The 27076-nt window shown below is 36.4% G+C and overlaps 1 protein-coding gene across 1 annotated transcript in view; it reads left to right on the forward strand.

The window, feature by feature from the left end:
- The window catches only part of LOC137931541 (visual system homeobox 2-like), a 146647-nt gene extending 121875 nt beyond the window's left edge, over window positions 1–24772 (forward strand). Inside the window, exons 6-9 of the mRNA XM_068774969.1 lie at window positions 1093–1267; window positions 20067–20200; window positions 21112–21294; window positions 24626–24772. Of these exons, the coding sequence (XP_068631070.1) occupies window positions 1093–1267; window positions 20067–20200; window positions 21112–21294; window positions 24626–24772 (639 nt within the window). The remainder of the gene's footprint in view (window positions 1–1092; window positions 1268–20066; window positions 20201–21111; window positions 21295–24625) is intronic.
- The last annotated feature ends 2304 nt before the right edge of the window (window positions 24773–27076 follow it).

A 27076-nucleotide genomic window follows, 5' to 3' on the forward strand; every position in this document is an offset into this window, starting at 1 on the left:
GGATATATAAGTTTGTTGTAGAAAAATTAGTAATTAACTCTGCTACGTATTTGCACTCGTCTCACGCTGACAACCCTGCACGCGGTAGGTACATTACGGAGCTGAATTTGAAAATGTAATTTAGTTGCGTTTTGTCCCCACTAATTGGTTTGTTTCCGAGCTTAGTTACCGTGCCGAGAGCCGGCGTCGCTCGTCGCTCAACCCGCTCGTACGCTCGTCGCTCAACGCGCTCATACGCTCGTCGCTCAACCTGCTCGTTCGCTTGTCGCACAAACAACTCGCTCGCTTTTGGACATCGGCCGCCCCGCCGCTTGTTTAAATTTATTTAGCGTCCGATCAGCGTTTGTTTTGTGAGCCAATGAGCCAATGCCCGCAGTTAGGCTGTTCACTGACCAGGAAATTGTCAAATACTGCTGATTACTAACCGACAAGTGTTTAACACTATTACTGTTTGATATGTTTATCTATATTTAAATAAATTGTAATTTCCGTTTCACTCAATTCTTATATAAGCTTACTAAAGGTATAAAATGAAGGTATCTACAGGCTATATAAGTAGCTTTTAATGGAATCAGGCGTTACCTCGCGGAAGTCCATCCTAAGTAAGAAAAGTACCAATATTTAGTCACTTCCGCACATGCAGTGGTAGTCGTACAATAAAGTGCACTGATTAGTGCCAAACACAGAGTCTGTTTGGCACTAATAGGTGTAACATAACTCCTGAAGATGCCCCATGGAGGGGTGAAACACGTGTGGAGTAATTTGGCGGTGGCGGTTGAGTGATTCGCATTGTTTGCCGCATACGCATTTATCAGCGGGCTGGCGGGCGGTGCACTTTATTGCACGACTACCACTGCATGTGCGGAAGTAGGGCATCAACTTTCGGCTCCGATGACCCAAGTAGAACCCACTTTTTCTCTTTTCGTTTAATCCTTATGACAATCATAATGACCTTGCTTTATGCTAACAGCTGAATTTAGTTAGTTGTTGGGTCACATTTCTATGTCTATACTGCTTAAAAGATCAGTAAAAATAAAGTAAATAAATGTGTTCTGTTTTGAGGAGTATATAAAGGTTATGTTCGCTTGGCAGGTGTGGTTCCAGAACCGGCGTGCGAAGTGGCGCAAGACGGAGAAGTGCTGGGGCCGCTCCACCATCATGGCGGAGTACGGGCTGTACGGCGCCATGGTCCGCCACTCGCTGCCGCTGCCGGAGACTATCCTCAAGAGCGCCAAGGAGAACGATTCCGTCGCACCCTGGCTACTCGGTAAGTCGCCTGTACTTTACCTAACCGAATAGATATCTACGTAAACTAGAAGACTGGAATCATGCGCGAATTTAGATAGGATCTTTGCTCTCCCAAATTAATGGAATGGGTTTTAATTTACTCCCTAAATCGAGCAACTTTTACATCTGCCTTTTCATCTGTTTACTTTACCCTAGAAAATATGTCTTGCCGCACTGGACATGTTCAGCTGCTCTTTTTCATTTCCACGTAAACCGGAATCGTTATTAAGATCTTGTCATGTGGTCGCGATCGTGAGGGGTATCTTTCTTGACTGAAGCACTTCGCATGCGTAGATTTAGTGCGGTCTTTCATTTGATTCGTCCATCGTGACGTTGGACAATCACTGGACAATCCTCTTTTATCCGGAACATCATATCTCGTGGTGCATTACTCGCGTTCAGCTTCTCTTGTTCCAATTTACTTTCAATGTATTTTGCTACTGGTGAAACAGACATGATGATTAGGTTTATTACTGGGTCTACACCAGTTCCATCATTGTTTTCATCGCCTTGGCACTTTACAGTGATTAATTCAAGCATGGACCAAAGGAGACTTGTGAATCTTGAGCCTTTCCCACTACCTTGGACATCGTGTCCGTGCATAGCGAATCCTTTCGCGTATCGTGGCAAACGTATTGATACCGTGGATTGTTATACTAGCACCATTTGACTTTCCTTTATCAGCCACCCTTTGTACTGTAGCACAATGGACAGTTCCAACGTATACCTTCTCTTGCTAATACTTGTTGCCTTCTTTCTTCTTCATTTTGTCTCGCATACAAATGAAGTCGTTACTATCTAATTATATCTACCCCTTCTTCTTTGCTGTCCATATTAAGTTAAATTTTTCAAGACTCACATTATCTCATGACAAAGGGTTTCTGTATCAAAGTTGTAAATATTATATATTTTTTCTGCTTTAAATGACACGAATTTATTGTTTTCGGAGTGTTCATATGTTTGAGAATTAAAAACATGGAACTCGTTGCGATTTTTATACTTAAGTCGTTTTAATTAAGACCATACTATAAAAGAGGGTTGAACAGATAACATTAGTTCGCTGAAAATTAGTGCGCGTTTAAATTTAAACTAAAATAATAGTATTGTGGAAAACTCTTCATGACATTTTACTTCTATGTTGTCCAGAAATGACATTATCCACATAAATCGCTAGATTGTCGAGTTAGAGATTTACATTTGTTATAGTATTTTTTAGACAATGTCTATATGTTCCCCAAACTTTTTTGTGTCGTAGACGCCTTGCCATGTTTTTCCGTGTTGGGTAAACCTTCCTACTTACCTGATATTGATTTCCTGTAAATTTTTAACTGTAGTGAAGTTTAGTGTTAAAAACTTAAAGTAAAAACACATGTTAATTTATACATTTATTAATTGAATTTATATAAATACTACTCAAAATAAAATTTTGTGTAATGTAAAATATACAACATTACAAACAAATATATAACATTAAGCAAAAAGTCAATATTTTTAGTGATAAACCTGATGCTTTAATAATAAATTATCAACATTTGGCGTCAATTTTGTAAGGGTTAAACTTAAATCTCCTCGGCTAACGTTGTCCAGTCTGTGGACCTCCATTTTCATTTCATGGACCCCCAATTTTTTTTTTCGTTTCGTTCGCTAACGGTCCACCGGTGCTAAGGGGTCTACCCTTGCAGGTTGTCATAGACCCCTAGGGGTAGACCACTTTGGGAATCACTGGTCTATATTGTCAATATTCTAAATAGGTATATAAGATTACATCGTTAAAAAAGAAATGAAATGTGTTTGAAACTTTAATTAAGATAAAGTACAACGCAACTTAATATTAAATATCAAACGAAGCTACAAAAGAAATAGAAAAAATCGCTTTGTGTAGTCTAGTACTATTCATATAAATAGTCGCTTGTAATAAAACTAAAAACTAAGTTATATTTATAGCTTCTGTCTCTCAAAGTTTTTCGCCCGAGGGGGTGGAGTGCTTACAGTGACATCGCAACCATTGTATTATTGCAAAATAAAGAATATAACCTTAAATCTAATCTTGAATCGCAGAACATCAATTCAAATTAACTTTTAGTATCTAAGGTCTCACTGACAGTTGAATTAGTCAAACTCAATGTTTTTAAATATATAAGCAGTATATTTACAGTAGCAATATTATGATTACGAAAAGCTTTAAAAGATATATAACTCTTTTATAAGCAAATGTGTGCCAACAAAATACAAATGTACATCCTTAATTATAAGGTCTCAGTGACCACTAAATAAAATCTTAAATAAAAGTATCCTGTTACAGTGTATACATACAGAGACTTTTTAAGTGATAATAGAGCTTAAGTACAAATGGTTTACTTACATTTTAATGATATTTTAAAGTGATCACAAAGCAACTGCGTTTGTTGTTGGATCTTCTCAGATGAGGATGTGTTTGGAACCCCCGTAGCTTCAAGTTATAAGATATGAAATCGCAGAATTTGTTTATCTAAATTTTATCACTGCGGAGAATAATATGAATAAATATATAAATATATTGCCCTGAAAAAACTTTAATATTTTAAATTTATAATTTATGTCTGGTCTGATAAAATTAAAAGAAATACACTTCATAAAACAAACTGAAATCTCATAAATAGTATTCTTGATAGAATACAAGTGTATAGTGTAAAAATTGAACTATAGATACCATTAAAAGTTGTAAACAAGATCAATAAAGCTCGTAGAACTGCACAGTCATCTATTAGATTCTTTACCGTCAATAAAAGCAAGCAGTTTAGTTAATGATAGCCTTCGGTACAATCAGCGCGTCTGCTCTGCTAGCTGATTGTACTACGTTCAAACGAGGTCGGAACAGGGTCAAATTCTCGTTAAACGATAACCGAGATGACATTTGCTTTATGATGTGTGACGAGTGGTCTGACCCGATGGTTTTGTTCAAGAGTCGAGCGCGATGGGGGAGGCTGGACGCCCCTAGCGGCGAGCGCTCGCCCGCCCACCGCCGAGAGACGGTGAGTCTCACAGCTACTTGCCCAAACACACACGCGACGCCAACTCGACACCCTAATTAGCCGAAGCTTGAACAAAATCATCAGACGCGCTTCGATTTAATTCAATCTAGTGCAGACGATTAGCTCCTTTGTTAGTACAAAATTAAATTTTGCATTTACGTAGCGGGCAATAGGCAGCCAGTATTTATTTATACAATTTGTTTGTTTGTTCGCAATTTATTTATAATCCGACCGCTTCGCATTCTTAAGTAACGCCCCCGCAACTTCTCTTATGGGTGGAATTCCCTTAAATCCGTTCTTAGCTGATATCTACTCAATAATAGAAATATTCTCAGATTAATTTTAAGTTTATATACTATATGGTTCTAAAGATATTCTGATGAGTGACTACATAAGTGAAATTAGGAAAACTCGGACACGGATTAAGTAAATTTATTACATGTCAGAATTTGAAGGGCCTCTATGGCATTGCTTCTAATTAGTCAAACAAACATAATAATTACTTTGATTCAGAAACAGTATATGCATGATGCATGACTTTTCTTAGGAACTCTTAAAAGTACATTTTTTTTAGAACTATATCACACTGCTGGTTGGTCAGTTAACGAACTGCACTTGAAGACTTGTTTTCAATGTAATTTATTAGCGTGTACCGTATAATCAGATTTTAGTTAATTAAAAAAAACTTTGGGCTTCATTGAAACTGTCTAAATTTATAAATGTGTTTATCTAAGTTATTGCAACCTATAGAATATATCTCCTTATTCGTTACGCAAACAATGGCAGACCTTCCAACATGATTCAATCAAGTTGAAGCTGAAATTTATAATAAATTACAGAAAATCGATTTTTTGAAATAACTTGACCTAATAAAATTTACTTATCCAGATTGTGCTGATAGAAGTAAAATTTAGAAAAGGGTTAAATAATAAGTCTTCCATATCTTTATCACAAAACTAAATAAGAATTAGTAAAATAAAACACAGCTTTTGGCACGAAGGCGGCTTAATCATGGGTCGACCTATTTAAATCTATCCAAACCACAAGCAATCGCGTAAGAATTGATTATGAAAAGACTACACGAATGTTTATCTTACATTTACGTGCACAATAAAAGTTTAGATGTGTCAACAGTGTATTTTAAAGAACGGAACATAACACACGGGCGCTCTTAAGTCGTAAGCGGTAACAAATGGTCCAGATGAACGCCGAGGGCAGGCGAGGTGTCGCGCACAGTGCCGCGGAGGGCGGGCGCGGGTGGCGCCGCATGTAATTTTTAATCTCGGCAAGAGCGACGTTCATTTTTCACGAGGATTCTCGTGGCGCTCGCTGCGGCGGGGCGAGCAGGCGACGCGAGAGCTTATGAGAAGCTCCTGTTGGCGCCGAGCTTTTGTTTCGCTTGTCGTAACATTGTTTTGTTTCACTCTCACGTCTGCTCCGCCACTTCCGGCACCTGAAAATGTGCTTTGAGCTTACCTTTCAACTCACATGAATATTGAGTTACTTTTTTTTATTTGCGTACAACATATTGAATTGGTACATTTTTGACAACGTCTAGGATTGTTTTAAGCAGTGATTATGTTTAGGAAACATCAAAATGATTTAAAATGTAAAATTAAGAAAAATTTTGCTTTGGATATGTATGAATACTTAAAAGAAACGCTTTAGAAAATTGTTAAACTTTTTTAAACTTTGTTAAACTTTAAATATTGCTATACATGGGAGTTCCAAATGAGGGAGGCTTACATCCAACAGTAAACGTGCTGCGACTGAAATGATAATGACGATAAAATATTATAAAAGGATCGAAATTACTGAAGGCTTTGGATGCGTTGGATCGTAGGCTCTTTGGAAATAAGTATCAATGTTTATTTAGTACAAAAATGTTCGTGAAAATAGTTATAATAGATAGTAGTAGTAGTATAATAGATAGGAAAGTGCTGTTGTGACAGTGAACAGCATTAAGTAAAAATTAGTACAAAATGAAACTTGATTCGAATTATTGTATCACCATTTTCTGTTGCGTTTTTTTATAATACTATATATATTATATATGTTTAGATTTTAAAGGCTGGAAAATTCATTTTTAAAAATTAACTGATATCCCAGAGTTCCGTAGCTAAATTACTTAAAATATGTTTTTGCTTTTAACACAAAAACGCTAGCCAATATTGTCTCGAATGATCAAGAATCGATAGCCTTCTATAGATCATCGCGGCCATCTTTGTGGGAAACCTAAACTTACACAGGCGTATATAGGCAGGCACGAGAACTTGACATAATTTTCTCAAAAGACAACAGTTTTTTTTTTAAAGTACTTTTTTTTATAACCAATTTTTACACGTATCGCGACGTATGTAATATTTAGTTTATAAATAAAAGATTTAAATAAGAATTTGTGTTAGTTAATAGATTTTTTTGGACCTTGTTGTCCCACAAAATTAATTTTCGTTCATATCGACCCCTGGGGAGCCGATGACATTTACTTTGGGAATCCTTGGTTAAATCAAATGCAATACAAACGCATACAATATTGCATTACAAACTGCAACTGCTGCTGTTGAAATACATTGTATTTAAACATTTTAATATACAGGGTGATTGGATAGAAGTGGAAAAGCAGAAAGGCGTGAATTCTCTCTCATTCGTCTTTAATTATTGCCATGAATATTTTGATCACTATGAAATATGTTAACTTGCAATAACTTCTGGAAATACAAAGTCTGTAGGTATAGAGTGTAATTAATATTTAACTATAATTACTAACTATTTCATTATTTATTATTTATGTCGTAATTATCGTATATTAAACAACAGCATAGGAGCTATACATTCACCCCTTGACAACACATATAACTAATCAGGCTGTATACATTTTTTGATATTATTATAATTAATTTAAAAAAAAATATTTCTACAAATCCTATTTAATTTATTATTTATCAAGTTTTGCTCGAAAATTTGACAGCGGCAAAATTATTAAAAGAAATTTTACATATTTTTGTCTTAAAGGATCAATAATTAAACATTTAAATAATAACTACAATATAACTAGCATCATTATTTGAATGTGCCTTAATTTTAAATCTTCATCACTTATGAATAATTTTCTATATATCTACATCATAAATGTCAAATTGCAGTTAGGTTTGGCCACATTTGTAAGAATTAAGACACGTTCACATTATGATATTAATTTTGCGCCAGCTTCTATTACAAGATAGTATTGTTATTACATTATATCTAAGCATTAGTTTGTGTGAAGTGTTATTATGTAAACACATGTATCACACTACTTCGTTCATGACCAAATTTTTAACCAAACAGGGCGTTCGATTGTTAAATACGTTACTACTGAAAATAATTCGCTACATATTTTAAAGAAATTGGATACAAAGTATTCACTAGATTGAATTATTATCCACTAAAACAGTATTTTCTCTCTCTTTCTCTCTCTCTCTTCGTTTCTTTATTATCTCTCTGGCAAGTGTAATTAGGATTAGTTCATTTGATATTTTTATTTATTATTGTATTATTTTTTATTTATTCTAAGTATATATGAATGCTGTGACAAGCCGGTAGACGCGACGTAGTCAGACCCCAAGCTAGATGGACCGACGATATAGTTAAGGTTGCGGGAAGTCGTTGAATGAAGGCAGCGCAGGGTTGGTCATCGTCGCAATCTTTGGAGAAGATCTATGCCTTGCTGTGGGCGTCCATCGGCTGAAAAGAAAAAGAAGACATATGAATAAATATATTTATGTTCAAATGTACACGGTTTATCTAGAAGAAATTGTCTTGAGTGATACTACCACCCATTGTACTATTTCTCAGCTATTCTGCAACTATATATATATTTTCCAACGTCCACCGATAGTGTTAAATGAATATATGATGCCAAAGGTACTTATGATTAATTGCATTTATTTATTAATTTACTGAGAAATTTAACAAATTTTAACTTTAACATCATAAGAATAAGGTCTGATGAGTAGCACCCAACAAACTCATAGAAGTTTTAAGGTCATTTAAAACGATGATACTGGTCGTCTTTTACTGTTCCTCTGCCGTGAGACCTGGCTGTCAGCCGACAGACGCCCACTGCGAGGCAAAAGCCTGCTTGAACGATCGCCACAATGAACTGTGAATACCCGCATCCATAATAAATAATATGATTGCAATTCTATATTAATAAGTCTTTACTAATTAAAGTGAGTCTGTACGAATATCATCGGCGGGTTAATTAAACGTTGTATTTGAAAAGACCAAACATAATCAAATATTCTCGAGTTGCAAAGAGAGAGTCGCGTGCCGTCTAATTAAGGGGGCGGCCCGCGCGAGTGTGAATACAGCCTACAGTTTCCCTCCGAGCCTGCGGAGGGGCCGCGGGGACGAGGGGAGGGCGCGGCGGCGGGCGGGCCCGGCAAGATGGCGGCGCATTGTCTAAGCCTTGATTAACGGAGATTTAAAGGGCTGCCTGTGCGTACATATTAATTATGTACTCGCGGGAGTTTTTCCACCGGCGGTACATACGCGCGGCCGCCGCCATGTGCTCGCGCCAGAGCCATCGAGTACGCCAATTATGATCATCTAAATACAACATATAATCAAAAATCACATTTTAAAATAAATGAAATTATTTCCGCAATAAATTGATTTTTATGTGAACCTCGAGTACAATATAATTATAGTGTTTATATAAACAGCATCGAATATAAAGTAAGAATTGCTTTCTTCATCATCATAAGTCCACGTCCACTACAAGGCATAAGCCTGACTGTGAAATTGCCGCGACGGCAGGCGACTGTTCGCGACTCTAGCCATATCATCAGTTCATCTATTGATGAACAAGTTCTTAATAGTATATAAAGTAAATATTGGACTAATCCAGTCGTTCTCACATTATAACGGAGAAGCTTCAAAATAGTTCACAACTGCAATTGCATACACGTTTTGAAATCCCTAAACACGTTCATTGAAAGGAAGAAAAGGAGATTTGAATTTTCCCTTATCACATTCAAAATAAATGTTGTCAAAAAGGTCGAGCAAAAATTAATCAAGAAACTGAAGACATCTGATTGACGTCCACTGCAGACCCGCCCCTAATATTGCCTCGATGGTCAGTCATGCGCTGCCGGCATCCAGAGACTTCTGGCAACTTGAACTATATCTTCGGTTCACCTTGTGTGGACTTACTCACGCTTAGCGTAAATATACACAACTTGCCAGATAATAAAACCACTCTTCTTTATTACTGTTGTACATTTTTATACCCGTCACATAGGTTAAGTGCACTTTAAAAACAATATATTAAAACTTAGCAGTAGAGGAACTATTTGCATGGTTACTCTTTGTTATAGAAGGAGAATGCTCAACATTTTTATGTCCAATAACTTTATTATGAACTTAGTTTATCATAAGTAGGAAAAGGAATAATACTTAGCCACTTCCGCACATGCAGTGCGGAATGCGGAAAAGCATGTGCGGAAGTGGCTAAATATTGGTCCTTTTCTTACTTAGGATGGACTTCCGCAAGGTAACGCCTGATTCCATTAAATATTGGTTTATCATATCAAGGCCCTCATTTTAATAATAGAACATCCACTAGTGGGATTAAGCCTCCCCTACTATTTACAAAAAGACCGGTGGGACTATTCGTCGTATTTTAAAATATTCGGTGATGCTTCAATTCAAGATTTGCAGGAATGTATCAAATAGATTGCCAATAGTAACTTCTTGAATACTTTTTTTATTTGTCACTAAAATTCTTTTATATGTACTTTATAATATAACCTTTTTAATTATTCGCCTGTGACTTCAATACCTGTTACTACTAGTATACTATCCGCCAAGGAGATATATCATAATCGCCACGGTGGGCAGACGGTATGGCGATCACTGTGTGGTATTATGGTACTTAAATGACACCGCTGCCCATCCTCTGGAAACTCATTTGTGAGCTGTGGCAATCCTGTATAATGAATACACAAAATGTGAATTATATAAGATTGTATTCCGAGGAATAAAACTACCAAGATCACAAGTCTCAGTTCTCACCGCTGGGACACCGCGGCTCATGGCATCTCGTGAAAGTAAAGTTGAGTCGTATAGTGCTAATAGAACTTATTGTGCCTTACGGAACAAGTATATCCAAAGATCACACAAATTAAGTGAACAAGTACTTTAATATAGTTAATGAAATAAACCGTAAACAAATAGAGATAGTTAAATTGTATACAGTGGAGGAAAGAGCGAGAGGTTTAACAGCGAAATGTTTCTCTAACCTACTGAAGGAGTATCTTAAAATAAATAACAGTTCATTTCTAGAATTAGAGTTTAAAGGAGCATGATACTAAGATTTATGAAACCAATATTAGTTGTTTATCTACTGAAACACTTAAGCGAGCAAGATGAGCTTATCAGTAACAACCGTATCGGATTTAAACTGCCTTCGCCTCCGCATTCGACGCTTTAGTGTCGAATCAGATAAAGGTCTTAAGAAAAGAGGTTCACGCGTTCCTCCTGTAACCGAGTAGTTATCTATTAATCCAAACAAGATGTTAGATTTCAACAACACAGCGCAGCGGATTGGCAAGTTGAAATAACAATGCGCAGGTTTCAGCGCATCATTGGCAAGCTTATTAAAATTTTAATCAGTTAGATCAAAGCATTGCAATGAAAAGTACAATACGAAACGCAAGGCATTTGTATGTTGAATTTATGGAATGCTGAGAGGTTATTACTCACGGTTTTCATCATCTGCGAACTAAACTGTGTCAGTGCTAATCATCAGAACCATGAACAGTATTTTTTTTGTCTGTTTATCTAAAAGTCTAGGACTACCTTGGTCTACCTAGACAGAAGGTCTACTTCAAGATCTAAAACCGCTCAACATTAAAATAGACTGATAAAAATAAACCTGTCACGGAATTATGTACGAAATGCGTAAGATACTCGTATAAATAAAGAAATACTATTAAATGACCATTTAAGTATCTTTTACGACATTTGACGGACCAAAGGGCACAAAGATACACCAAAAATTAGATTTTAAGTAGTTTATCTACTAACCATATATTGAGATCCTTTTTAAACATCCCGGCTTAATAAGAGGGATAAAAAACTACATATGTTATCCATACAAAGGTTTTGTTTAAAGAAGTCAAGGAGCAATGATGTCCCAGGGAAATCCTCTTAAATTGAGCGTCCTCGAGTCAAGGGTGATTAGGCTGCTAACATTCTAGTGCACTTTAAACAAAGGATGCGTCGTGACATCTCGTGGTATATTAATAAAAGTTAAAAAAAACCCCGATGTACTATCTTTTAAGTGGCAACGTCTACACTTGACAAAACATCTATTCTCTTTGTCTTGTACTGCTTCAATATTTAATGGAATCAGGCGTTACCTCGCAGAAGTCCATTCTAAGTAAGAAAAGGACCAATATTTAGCCACTTCATCACTTCAACATAGAGTCTTGACTCTGTGTTTGGCACTAATCGGTGTAACATAACTCCTGAAGATGCCCCGTGGATGGGTGAAACACGTGTTGAATAATTTGGTGGTGGCGGTTGTGTGATTCGCATTGTTTGCCGCATACGCATTTATCAGCGGGCTGGCGGGCGGTGCATTTCATTGCACGACTACCACTGCATGTGCGGAAGTGGCTAAATATTGGTCCTTTTCTTACTTTGTACTGCTACAGGCAAATTATTCTGTAATCATGATGTGACTTAGGAACACTTTTGTCCAGTAAGACCTAAAAACTACTCTACTCTCTAGTGAGGCAAGTTATATGTAGTAACATGTTCAGTTCTCATGCACTTTTTAATAGGAATGCTACACGCATTTTATGTGACAGCGCAGTTAATGCGCTCTGTCGTCATCCGTCTTAGAGAACTGAGATCTTTGGACCTTCCGTTCTGGTGTAATATATAAAGTTAAGATCCAAGTCGAAGTCCCTGGAGTAACCATTCCACTTTACTTACAATTACTACACAAAGGTTTAGATTAAGCGTCTTTAGCTCTCTACCTCCTTAAATCTCATAAAGTTGTTGATAGCATTCGACATGTTACCGTTAACGGAGGTAAAAGGGTAATGTATATGTACAAAATCTATTTACAATAAGCTTTTTGATACTGTAATAGTGCTAACAGCTAAGAAATAGGACAACCTACCGAGATAGTTGCTTCTATCTAATTATAACTTGGGAGTGTTGTTGTTCAAGTTAATAGTGAATAGGTTTCTTCTGTATCATCTTCTGTGCCTGTAGCATCTTAGACCTCGTCATGGCTTAACATCAGGCACACAGAAGTCAAATACCTTGCCTATAGTCAATAAAAAAATTGCACCACCCTATCACAACGGCAGGCGCTACATCACTGATAACGTCCGAATTTAAAATGGCATTGGAATATGAATTCGAACGCGCAAGAATAATTTAACACTAAAAAGTATTGTTTCTGTAGTGGCCAGTAATATAGATAATGAATGTGTTGCAGCGGAGGACAAGGCTGCCATAGATAAAACCTCATTCGTGAACAGATAAGCTGGTCGATCACTCCCCTGTTGTTGGTTCTTGTTTTTATAAAAAATTTTAACTTTTTCTGTATTTATTTTGCAGACATGTTTATTGATTTGTTTGTTGCGTAAATATAAATAGTAAGGTTAAATGCGCATTGTTGAAATAGCCTTAGAATTAAAAAAAAATATCCAAAGAAAAGGCCTTTTTCATTGTCTAGAAATGTCCCATGTCCCATGTTTAAAATAGATGAAATTCTACGGAGCTGAATATTTGTGTAAGTTTGTTGTAATTACATAGGAAGTAGAGGGCATGTTTATAGAAATAAATAATTAATAATTATTAAACATTTATCAGAACTTTTAAATAATTTTTAAATGTAATATTATCTTAATTTAGTTAAGTTATATAGATATTAAAAAAGGTAATGCACCCACCGCAACAAGTCAATTGGCAAATTCCTCGTACATAAATAATAAGTCCTAGTCGTAAACATAGGGCGACAAACTCCACGTTTTTCGGAAACCACACAAGATTACATAAGTTAAATAAAGCTGGAAAAAAAGCCTTATAATAATAAATTTACAATACAATAAAATATTAATAATGTAGGCAGTATTTTTTAGTTATATCTTTTTGAGACCAGCAATCTTGTAACGTTTCTATGTATATCGGATCGTATCTGTCGAGTTATACACGCGTTTAAACAATGACTGAACATTAATTTAATGTTTCACCGCGAAACTGGATAGATGATCACACGTTCTTGAAAGAAAGAAGCAGAATATTTACTACTATCGGGAAACAACTCAATCTCGTGCGCTTCGTAGTGTTGTATTTTATAACTAGGATTAGGAGCTCAATTAAGTGATATTTTAGAAACGCGGCTTGTGAAATATAAGAATGGCTGTTTCATAAATAGCAGCAGTGCACGATGCCGCCAGCATGCGTAGTTCTCGGCCCGTCTTGAGTCCGCTCGCGCGGTAGCTTCTCCGCGCGCACTCTCGTAGCAATGAGCAGCGGCCGCGAGTGCACGCAGCGAGTGCGATTCCTTAATTCCATTGCGAGAGTGCTTCCTTTCAGACACTTAGCACTCGAGCGAGTCCTCCGGCGCCGCCAGCGCCGACAGCGCCGCCAGACACATCAAAGCGCCGGCAAATGGACCATAATGCACCACGAGGGCATCTCGCTGAATTATCTGCCTATTACGCACTCGCTTTGTGCACGGCGCTTTCATCTCGCCGAGTGACACCAGCGCATTATCGCAAGTGAGAAATTGCTAGCGAGCGCTCCCCGGCAGCGGCCGGCGCGCCGCCCGGACAAAGGCCTCCCGAGCTGCCTCGATGCGGCTCGATGGCACTTGCGCTATTTGATGGCAGGAATTGCACTTTGTTGGCAAATTTAATAACGCGGCCGCCGTCTTGCACTCAATCTCCCTTTCATTTAGTTCTCTTCGAGAGCGAATTATGTTTCTTGGATGCACTTTACGATTATTTACTGCATTTCCTGTCATTTTACTTTGAGTGACATCTCCAGCTTCAAAGAAATTATTGAACAGCTATACAACACGGCTACGTTCTATTGTCTAAGCTTCTGCCTCTTAACTTGACAAAACTTATCTTCACAATTTATAATCATAACTTAATTGCCCCAACATTCCTCCGAGAACATCAAAAGAAATCTTAACCAAAACCTATATAAATAATTTAACCATGTGGATTATCAAACTACATGTCTAATGTGCGGCTGAAGTATCTTCGGCGAAATTTCGTAACCGAAATCGTGAATATATTGTTATCCATGAAAAATGTTTTACTTTCGCATCACATTAAATTTACAAAACAATACTGTGTATACTTGCTACATTAACAGTTTTAAAGTTTAAATTTAATTTTGTAAATCTATGAAAAGTTTATTTTATCTACCACCTTTTATTTTGAACAGGTTACTTTTAAAAGACATGCATCTTTCGCACGTTTTGATCATAGAACTGCACTCAAATGGATTCTCTTGTATTCTTTTAATTAATATATTAAAATAATATTGATAAATGTACAAATCATCATTTCTCTTAATCAGTTCATAACTCAAAACCGGCTTGCCGATTACATTCATCTATTTTTGAATTTTCAGATACTTACTACAGACTTTATACCTCGAAAGTACAGTTGTTGAACGTTCGTGGAATTAATCATAAAAATCCATGTATTTCTTACGTCCTGTTACAGTGTTAAAAACCGTCATATTTATTTACCGACCAGAAAATAACTTTATCAGTATTGTGTATATAAACCCATTTTTAAAATAACACTCCTTTGTTAATTAGGTGTCAAATTGATCATTTATATTTAAGACAGACATCTGTCGTGTCGGCTAGTATAATAAATAAATTACTTTCCTATCTATGAAAGTTTTGTCCAAGAATTACCAGTACTACAGGCCTATAATTACTGCAATCAAAGTAGCAAACGATTTGTTAATTCACAACGATACAGTTACTGCGTTGTGATTGATACAGACAAGTCTGATATGTTGAGAGCCAAACGTTCGTGTATCAATTAATCAAAGTCACTTGCCGTCCCCCCTCCCGCATCTAAATCAACGCTTCGCGCTGCTAATGTACAAAGTTGCGCCGCCGCGCAGACAAATCAAGCCATTAGACCCTGGCTGATGACCCACCAGCGGACTCATTTGTTATCGTCTTCGCGCGTACTTTGAATTATTTTAACATTACACGATTTATCTTTAATAATTAGCGACTGTATTCATTTCAGTCTTGAAAATATTGTTTCTAAGAATCCTGCTGTCGATTTCAGATTTTTTTTCTTGTATCATCATCTAAAATTCCATCTATGTCAGATGAAAATCGCTGGGCCGCCAATGACCTTATGTTTAAATGTCCTTATTTTATTGTAATCTTCATTTCAGTCAAATCAATGTCACTCCCTTCAAAGTAATCCCCGTCCAATAAAACGCACTTTTGCCAAAGCTTTTTCCAGTCTTGAAAACAGTCGGAATTGTCTTTTTCCGGTATAGCTTTTAGGACCTTTTTCGATTCGGTTTTTATCTCCTCAGTCATGTCAAAACAGCGTCCACACATTAGCCTTTAGAGTTTTATGAATAGCCAAAAGTCGTAGAAAGCCAGTATGACATCTACCAATCGAAACTATGCGTTAGAGATACAAAACACCCATCAAATTGTTTGGACTTAGGCGAATGATATTATTTTGATCACACTAGCGTGATCAAAAGAACCAGTAGGAAGCGACCTGCATCCAGTGTCATCCTACGTACCACGCTGCACTTGTCTGTCATGGTTTTTCTCTCCAGAACTTTAAGACCTGTCTTTATTAACATGTAATGTTTTCTAGTAAGTTCTGATTTAATTTGCCGCATATAAAAACTAGCATTGGTCTTATTGATATTTTTACAACCTTAAAATTAAAAGACATGTACTGTATGTTATATATAGTATTAATCGAAGTTAAATGATTGACACTGACAAGAAATGTAATAACGTAATATCTACTGTACTTCGCAAAGTAAAAACAGAAGATAGCGACTTTGTTTTGGATTTTTTTTATGAAAAGCACTAACGACGTGAGATGACAATGGTACGAAGTAGTCTATAGACTTAGGTAGATTAAAGGAGTCAATAAATTCATTGATGGTTTCGTGTAATAAATATGAACCACTCTAGTGTAGTACGTACTGTGATCTTACATTCAGAGCGGACCCCGCGCGGGCTGTGAGTCATAAAAATACAATTTGGTCGCATATTGAAGCCCGCGGCGTCCGCGAACAAGTTGCTCGTCTGCGTGTACTTACATTTCTGCTAAATCTTCAGTTTTTTGATTAAATTCGTTCGACCTTTCAGACGGCATCCGTCTTTAAATCTCCTTTTCCTCCTTTCAACGAATGTGTTTAGGGATTTCAAAACGTGTATGTTATATTAATGAAATTATCTCGTTCCAAGATGTTGAGCCATCGAAAACCTTTTTCAAAGAGCTTTGCAATCGTGAACTGTTTTAAAGCTTCTCTTCATTACCGTCAGAACGACCGGATTAGATGATTATTTACTTCATATGTCGACGACATAGCCAAGGTTAAAGCAAGTCTTTGGATCTCTGGTGGAATGCTATGCCTCGCGGTGGGCGTCTATCAGCTGATATGAAAGAAGATGAGCATATTTAATCATTAGTAACTTCTTTTCTCAGAACAACTTGACGCTACTCAGACAGCTGAGGACATGTAACTTCTTACCATTAATATAAGCTTACGAGAGGTGGGTCCATCGCGAGATATGTTCACCTTCATTGACCAAACTTCTTTCTCTACCTAATAAATTTTAAATTACCTCACAAATGCTACCACTAGAAGCCCGTTCCAGATATAAATTGTTTTATTCTTTACAGACCTAAATACTCCAGCAGGCTATAAATAAACTTCACCGTTATATCTGTCACTGCTATGTATCTCTACCGCATACAAGTTCATATGAATTTATTCCTAGTTATTTCGTTGAGTAGATCCTACTTGTCCAACATAGTTATGTGAGATTTGGTCAAATTTGTTTCACGGAGTACAGTACTTAAAGTAAGTTACATTAGCGATATGTCCGGTCTAGAAGACGTCACTGCTTATCCTAAGAGATTCTACTATATAGATATTTTTTTCTCTTTCGTTTTCATCAAAATTGTTTATCAAAAACGTGACTTATTATTTTGTGAACTGATGTCACCGATCGATAGTTATTTCCAAAGCTACTAGTTTTATTATCCATTCGTATTACACTGGTTTACTTGTAGTATATTCTTTAATCTTCTTTTATGTGACTCAAAGTTACGTTTAGTTTTATATCCTTGTGATTGTATGTCATCTCTGAAAGCTTTAATAATAATAAGATTATAATATTTAAATATATATTCGAAAATACATAAATATTAAATGAACTAATTTTATTTAATGAAAAACTTAATAACACTGGAATTATATTTTTGAACCTGTTAATAATCATATGAATTATTGTTTCTCAAAACAATACAATATATATACATATATGTGGGACTGTCAAACAATAAAGTAACAGTCTTTCCACTTTATATTTCTCGTTGCATTAGATCGCAAGAAAAAAAAGTGACAAATAAGGTACATTCATGAAATTATAAGTATTAAGTAAATAAAAACTTTAAAATGATTTTATCTTTATTCCACATATCATTTTTGATTTGAAAGTTGTGTATTTTTTTATATTATTTATTATTTGACACTGTATTATCACAATAAACTGGTCTACGTCCGTAAAAAACTGGTATATGAAGTTCCAACACATTATCTCACGAATATAGATGTTTCTCAAAAATAAGTACGATCGTCTAAGGCCTTTTGTCTTAGTTGCCAATTCTATGGCTCCTAATATTAAATTTTTTTCATTAATTATAATAAACCTTATACAACGCGGTATCATTTATCGACTTAGATTATTTCATAGATATTGTAGTTTCCTGCGGTGACGGCGATGCAGTCGGTCGTGCAAGGATACACGGCCACTTTCTTCCGATTCGCTGATGATACCATATCACGGCTCTTTGCGTTTCAGCCCGAGTAACAAGAGCCTCGGAGTGACGTCATTATGCAGGCGGGGGTCACCCGCCTTCCTCCCTCCCTGTGCTCACTCCCGACGTATCCTACATCTCGAAGCCTTACGATAAGTTTTTTGATCCGCTCTTGTTACTTCAACATTGAAGATTCTTCCTAAAATTGAACTACAATTTTCTTGACAATTTCGGAAATAAAATGTTGTCTCTTATTATAATATAAACGTACATGACACAATAAAAAGAAAGTCATAGAGAAGTTTCATGATATGTTTTATTTCTTCTATTACTGCATCAATGGTGTACTAATAAACATTAAATTAATATTTATGTTATTATCTGTTCAATGTTTATTAAAAGGACTTTTAAAAACTTTCGTACTGGATATCTTAATTTTCTCAAATGTCTCTTACATTCAACTTCAATAAGTCATTTTAAAAATGCGTTTATGAATTTTTAATGACATTTTTGTATGTTTTAAACGTCTTTCGTACAAGAGTAGTATCAAAAACTTTCATTTGTTTCTTTTGAAAACGTTTATTAGAGAAGAACACGACATTTTACTTGATCTCTTATTATTACTGTTATATTACCAAAGAGATCGTGATAAATTAGAAAGTTACGTTTACGTGACCAATTAAAGAAAGCTCTTCTAAAACTACAGACGCTTCTTTAATAAATTTTAAAAATAAAACCTCATCATTCGGTCAATGGGCATAGTTCTGCACATTGCCTTAGTATTTGTAATAAGTCTCTTTTTAATCCTATTAACACATATTACATTATTAAATTTTAATTAAAAAAAAGCAACTGTTGAGATTCTGGCCGATGGTAGGTTACTAATATTAAAATAAATAATTATTCATGATATCTTGGATATGAAGTGTACAGTCTATAATACGAGCTAAGCTTTTCCTTAAATAGCTTACGTTATAGCGGTTGGATGCGTTATTTCGCGTATAGCAGCCCCAAGTTTATAGCAGACGTTAAGACGCCTCTAGAGCGAGTTAATAAATAATGGAGCCAGCTTCCGAGCCGGGGTCGCCGATGCGTTCGCGACGCGATTTATAGCAGCCAAGGGAAATAGATGGAAAATCAACTTTCGCTCACCAGAGACTAGCTCGGAGCGAACAACGCGCGAGCTACCGATCATTTACATTTTATATAACACGTGTCAAGCATGTTATCGCTCGCAACACGAGTTCACATAACAAATGATGTAATAAATAAAATAAAAAGTACATAAAAAAGAGATTATCCTATATAACTACAGTTTTAAGAACAAATGTCCTGATGTGTGGTATTTACGCAAGCCAGTGACCTAACATCAGTTTTAGGGTCTCTAAAATCCGCTAGTTTAGGAATTAAGGGACCCCAAGCTGCCATTCTCAAGGCCCTCGATTGTGAATATCATTCCTTTAACAATTCTAAAGGTCATTGTGTCGCGACCACGAGCCGGTAAATGCAGCGTGGGAATGCCTTCCACTAGGTAGACCGATAGCATAATCCACAAGATTAGTCATCGCTAACTTTGGTGAAGCCCCTAATCTAGCATTGAACAAAAGTCAAAAGTGTTCAGGTCAAAACTTTGATCAGATAGGTAGCAAGAAAGAATAACCCGAGAAATGAATAAGAGTGTTTGTTATGATAGGTATGCACCGTAAGTCGCTGGAGGCCGCGCAGCACCTCAAGGAGTCGGGGTCAGAGCGCGAGGGCTCCGAGCCGGAACCGGAGCGCCCGCACTCCGCCTCGCCGCACCGCCACCACGATCTTCACGACAACCAGGTAAGCTTCGCGCTCATTCTCATCGCGAGGAAGTTCTTCTGGAGAGTAACAGAATTCTGTGAGAAAATGTTCATGTATGTTGTAACGTTGTAAATTTTCTAGATAAATAAACTCTTTTGATCTGTAAGCAATTAAACTTAAATGCAAATGCAAATGGTAACGAAAGCCATCAGTGAACATCTCTCAACAAACTTATTTACAATTTGGATATTACAGATAGTTCCATATGCCGAACATGTAGTACAAAAGAGGAAACATAAGCTCATTCATCAGACTCGAATATATAACTAAACACATAAGATACTCAGGGTCCTTAGTTTTTTTCCGAAACATCTCAAGTACTATTTTTAGATTGCTGGGATTCTTATTTGTAATCATTTAAAGCTACGCATATACACACGCTTTGTGGAATTATGGACGCCTAGTTGACTGAAGTTGTCTTTGTGGTAAACTTTATTATTTCAAATGTAAATAGTCTTTATTCACACCTCATTGTATGTCATTTTTTTATATCGCCCCCGCTATGGGGATCCCTCGTACACCTATCTATTGTGGGACAGGTACTTTGTTTTTATTTAATAATTTTTTCATGTATATTTTTATTTTCGCTCTCTTCTATCGTTATTCCTATGATCTTTTATTCTTTTATTTTCTTTCTTTCTACAATTCTACTTTCTTTCCCTTTCCTATCCATTTATCCTTTTATTCGATACCATTCTTTTTTCTCCTCATACATTATCCATCTATTCTAGGTATACATTATTATATGTATTATTTTATTTACTTATTTATTTAATCGCCTATTTTTACACTTTTATTTGTAATTTTCAATTTTAGCTCAACTCTTGTTTCTTTTATTACGTTGTCTGTGTATCAGTTCTATTGTAAAGGTTGTTAATTAAACATTTCAGGCGCAGAGCTCTCCTGGCAGCAGCACGACAGCATCCTCCTCGGCGAAGGGCCGGGCCTCTCCCGAGCCTGGTCGGGAGCTCTACGAAGACCCCGAGGCCTTCCGCAACAACAGCATCGCCTGCCTCCGGGCCAAGGCGCAAGAGCACCAGGCCCGGCTGCTCTCCAACAACCTGTTGCTGCAGGTGAATATATTTTTAATTAACCACACATCAACTGTCTTAATTCATAATTATTTCAGCTAGGACGTTCACTGCTAGGCACAGGCTTCCTCAATATATTTTCAAACAGACCAATTGTATTTTTTGTATAAAACTTTTTGTGATATATACAAATGTGTGCAGTGTGATTCCTTTAAAATATTTAGGTTTGTTAGCCTTCACTTCGTCCACTGTCATACATTTTGTCCCAGTCCTGGCTTCTTAAATATCTACTTTCGCACGATTTCACACATCTTCTTTGTCATTGATAAATTTAGTTCATTAGCATGTAGCATCACCGAATTTTAAGTACCAAAGTGTTGTATTAACTTGAATTAAACCTATATTCAGTAACTATACTCGTGGAGTACGTTCAGGGACCTGGGCTTAGACCGATACTTTGCATGAGTGGACGTCTTGCGCTGCGCTTACTGGTGTTTTATCTCTAGTCCATAGCTTCATGTAATAATGTCTAGAGTCATAAATTCTACGTGCCATGTGGGCAGACCACTTCAATGTGCCATTTCGCTAGACAATACCGCTTACTCTCATTCGTCTAAGAATCTCATTCCTGATCTTGTTGACGAATCCCGGGCGTCCTTTTCCCGCTTTGATTAGTTTTATTATTCTAGACATCGATTAAGAGTCGATAACACTATCACGTAATATTAGAATCAGTTGCTAATGAAAACTCTTTTCAAATTTTTGACGATTCCCTCGGAAACTTTAGCTATGATAAAGACGTGAGGGTAGTACAGACTTTAGAACAGTCTCTCAGTTTAAGGTACTGGACCAACACAGCCGGTTGCTGCACGAGGACATGATGCATCAGGTAAGTATTACTTAAATACGTAAATGAACGGCGCTGGTATTCTACTGGTGGAGGTGATTCTATAACATATCTTGCTATGTATTTCTCACTGGTCATTCAATGAACTAACTTTACTTGTAGAGTTGCAAATCGCGCTTGAATCTTTCGCATTCCCGCCATCTTTTTTTACCGCTCATTAATGTTTTCACATTTGACATTTATAATTTCACAGAGATTTATTTATTTACTCTTTTACCACGCATTGTGCAATGCTACATATAAAATGCTATGTGATATATATGCATCGCAGCACGTACTTAGGCGGATATTGTAATTATACAGGGTAATTGATTAAAGGTATAAAAGCTTTATAGGGGTAATCATATAGCACATTTGTCAACACATATTTTTAATCACCCTGAATAAAACTATCTCTGAGATATTTTATAATTAAATAATGCAATGTGACTGACCAATAACTTCTGGCAGTATGAAGTCTTCAGGAACAGATAATAAAAAAATATTAATTGTAATGTTTAGTAATTGGAATTTAAAAAAGCTTTTTCTTACTATAGATAGAGTTATAGATAGAGTATACCATACATACATTAATTGGTAGCAAATGACCTATATATTTATCTTTCTAAACCTTTTATAACTACGAATAACCAATCACCCTGTATAACCGAGGAGGAGAATTAAAGTAGCAGAGCGCTAATGGCCCTTAGTCTATTTTTTTTTCCATAACAAAGCCTCGAAGGCTCTCTGGGGTCAAACTGTGATTTAAGACAGAAAATGAAAGAAGAAAGGCGTTAAAAAGCAGATGATGTGTAAGCGATGGAAAGATAGATATTGTAAAAAACCAAAAGAAAGCACGAAAGAGCTTGAGAAGAATAAAGGGAGAATACGAAATAAAATTAAGTGAAATAATTATTTACCCGAACATGTAGCGTCCACACATGGCAAGGAAAACGGTAGGTCGCCAAAAATGGTTCTTTATAGAAAAGGCTCTCTCGGGAACTTTTAATCGCGCAGGTATATTACTAATTACACTGGATTTGAAACACCGTTTATACTATTACATATATTTGTCTTAAATATTCATATTCGCAAGATGTTCACTAAAAAAGTTGCCGAAATTTGCTAATAAAGGGCCATTCTACGATTATGTTGTAAGCACTGATTTTGTACTGCGGAATATTTTGACGCATTTGTGCGCCTTATCCAACTTACCTTCAAAAGGAATAACACATTCCAAACTTTGATATGACAAAATGCTTACATTGTTCCAAATATTAACTCATTCTTCGCAAATATATTTTCAGCAGTTTACAAAGGTCATGGCCTCAAACAGTGCTCGTGCTAAAATCGTCTATATTTAACTGCAAATCGAATTTGAATATCTGTATTTCATCGAATTTTTCAGTACAAATCACATTCTTATCTATTACTCACGGTATTATATAATTTAAGATATAAAATCAGGGAAAAAGTAACATTTAGCCTATGTTAAAATGCGTATTTAGCTTCGGATTATCTACTTGGAAATAAAACCATTTATTAGTAGCAATAATTTTAAAAAATTGCTTAATCTTGTTAACTAATGCAATGCTTATACGAGTACACATATTTACTTATTTATTAAGGTGTTGTTAAGCTTTAAGGCTTTTATTGCTACTTCAAGCTCGGGGATTAATAATGGATATTATATATTACAAATAAGATTTTAATAAGCTGTATAAATACGATAGGGGAGAGCAATAGAGGCCAATAGGACATAAAAATAAAGCTCAAGGTTGCTGGGTCTCGGAACCTACGAAAATGGGTAAAATTGGTCAAAGAGCTTATGGCTTTATTTTAGATAATCAATATGAACATCCTATATAGTATTGTCGTGCTAAAAATTTTAGTATTTAATCATAGTTCCCATAAAAATATATATTCGTAAATAGACAAAAGAAACGGTTATCATAGTGCACCGCAAGAAAACAGGCGACTGTTTTAAAGGTCTTGACAATTTATTTCACATCACAGGGGAGAGTATAAGCTTTAACATTTCAGCAGTGGGACATCTACTGCTGGACCTGGGCCTCTTTCACAGATTTCCGATCGATTGGAAGCGATCGGCGTCCAGCATTTTTTTAAAACAAAGTTATCAGTCCACATTGTGGGCTGACCTCCTGCGCCAAACTTGTCGTGTCTCCCACTCCAGAACCTGCGATATCGTTATCTTGTGTAGGTTATCTGTTCTACTATGTATTTACTTTTTTTAAATTAGGGTTGAGAATTGGGACCTAGTTAGTTCAGGTTAGGTACTATAAATAAATTTATTTATTTATTTTATTTAAACACTTCTTATACAGTGACGGTAGAACTAAAGTATAATAATTAACACTGCAAAATTGACCACTAAAACTGTGAACATTTTTGGTAATCTTCACATTATTTTACTAACATGCGATTAAATGTCTTAGTCGATATTTCATGTAGTGTGTTTGTACTCAGGTGCGCGGCTTGCAGCGAGCGGGCGCGGCGGCTGGAGCGATAGCGGGTGCGGGCGCATGCGCGGTAGCGGGGGCGGGTAGCGAGGAGGAAAGTCCGCTGGACATCGACGTGGGCACCGAACCGCCGCCGCCCGCGAGACTCTACTGACCCAGCACCCCGCACCCCGCGTACCTCACGCCTCACCCCGCGCACACCATCGCCGACACCGACTAAACACGATTACGTGAACCAAGCACACTCAGATATCGTGTTAATAAACATTCATTTTTGGACTTGAAAGTGTTACAAAGACATATGAATGATACGCGCGTGTCTTAGGTTATCTGTCTCACTCAGATACATTTGACTTTAACGGTTACTTATAAAGTGGTATTATATTTGTGTCTCGTAAGCTAAAGGTTTATGAACTAAGTGTAAATATGACGCGACCTCTACGTCGTTTCGTCTGAGGTTGTGCAGCTGCGGCCCGCTCGTGCCGGCCGGTCAGCTCGCAGCGTGTGAGGCGGCGACGCGGTCCGGCGCGTGCGCTTCAGTTTTCGTGCAATACGTTTAGTTAATTATTTATGCGTTTAGCCAGTTGTGTTAGTGTTGTACAAAGTTCCCCTGCACTTAGATTTATGTACGTCACAGAGTAAACAGCGCAGTTCGACGACACCACCAAACGCCATAAGCTTTCAAAATAAACTAAATAATATTTGTGTATAACCAGAATTTGTTAGATTACCCTACCCCAAACAGAAATACAAAAGAAACGAAATTTTTAAAGTACTTTAAAGTCTGTATATTTATAAACTCTGTATTGTTTTGATTTGTACAATCATTTTTAATAAACTACATTGAATTGTCTACAGCAGAGATTGTCAAACATTATTGTACAAAGTACATTTTCAAAATTTACTGACACTTCGGATATCGACGGCCAAATTATTTTTCATAATGCTTGTATTTTTCTGTTGGTACAAAATGCTTACGAATTTAGAAACTTTGATATAATTTACTCGAAAAGATGTGGTTCTTCCTCGTAAGCCTTTGATATACATAATACAACTTATAAAGTAATTTTATTACTCGTGTATTAGAAGGTTTTTAGAGCTCGGCAACAAAATAAAGTAAATGACGTATGAAATTTGAAATCGATAACAACCACTTTGGGAATCTCTGCTCTACCATATTTTTTGTAATTTTAGAACATGTGCCCGATGATAGCCCAAGCTGAGGTCCCCTCATGGAGACTCTTGGCCTTAGTCACTCCATGAAGAGTGTTCCGAAGTGATCTAAGAGATTAGCGGCTCCAGAACCGGTAAAATAGTATTGTGTAGCGATAACTCAGTAACGGGTTTTCAACTTTAAAAGAGGTCTTTAGCTAGACGCCCTCTGCCCTCTGCCATTTCAAACCTGCCTAATGCAAATGCAATTTAGGCAGCAGTGACAGTTTGATCCAAAAGAAAATTATAACCAAAATTTTTCTCCTTAATTTTTTTTTTAAAGTTTATTAAGTCCCACTTTCAAAATTGTTCGTTTTTCGGAATAATTTAAATAAACCTCAGACAAGGACCGGCATGTTTGCTCTGTGACCTCGTTGTGCTCCGTTAGTTGTAAGCAAGCCGCGCGTTGTCGATGCAAATCGATCTAGTTTAGTTACAAAATCGGTACTAAACAATTTTAGACGAGTTCGGGCCGCCCGTAGATAAGAAAATTATGAAATACATTGTAAATTATACGGAGGGCGGTCGCCGTGAAACAACATCCTGTACATTAACTTGTAAAATTTTAATATTAGGTGCAATGTGACTATTTTATTAGATTTAAAGTTAAGAATGCGACGAAAGCTTATTTTTGGAGCTAATTAATTAAGAAAAGTCTACGTCTGCCGGTTTCTAGGACCACCGACATTGTTTCACATTAAAATCTAACATAAGATACATCCTGCTGTGAACACGGATAGTTCTCACTCTGTGTTCAATTCTTAATTAATATTATATTTTAATTATCAGTGTGAAGGTGCTGGCAACACTAATTTGACAGTACAAATCAATATAGCCGTAGTTGCCTTTAGGGCGTTGAATGACAGTTTTTGCATTTAATTTAATCTAGCTTTCACAAGGTAAACTAAATTCTCACATTTGCAACGAACTCAATACAATGAATATCAAGTTAATAAACGATGTACATTTCTCCGCACGCCAGTTAGTTTTAAACGAATGAAATACATCGAATACATTCCGAAAGACTTGATCTCTGTTGAATGGAAAGAAATCATGGCTTCATTCACTTTATGTACTTAAATTGTGGAATAAACTATTTTTGAATTTATGTATACATTTTTAGCGTCGTGTTGAAGCCTCGCTTCATCGAACGCCTTTGCTTGGCCTAATTTAATATAAGATTTACTTTTCCCATTTCATTTCTCGAAGCGATGTCTAATGTAATCCAGATAAAATATAAACAAAA

The sequence above is a fragment of the Battus philenor genome, unplaced genomic scaffold (genome assembly GCF_028537555.1).
Source record: "Battus philenor isolate CCGP_79_NKW_IND1 unplaced genomic scaffold, ilBatPhil1.0.hap1 SCAF_11, whole genome shotgun sequence".
NCBI lineage: Eukaryota > Metazoa > Arthropoda > Insecta > Lepidoptera > Papilionidae > Battus > Battus philenor.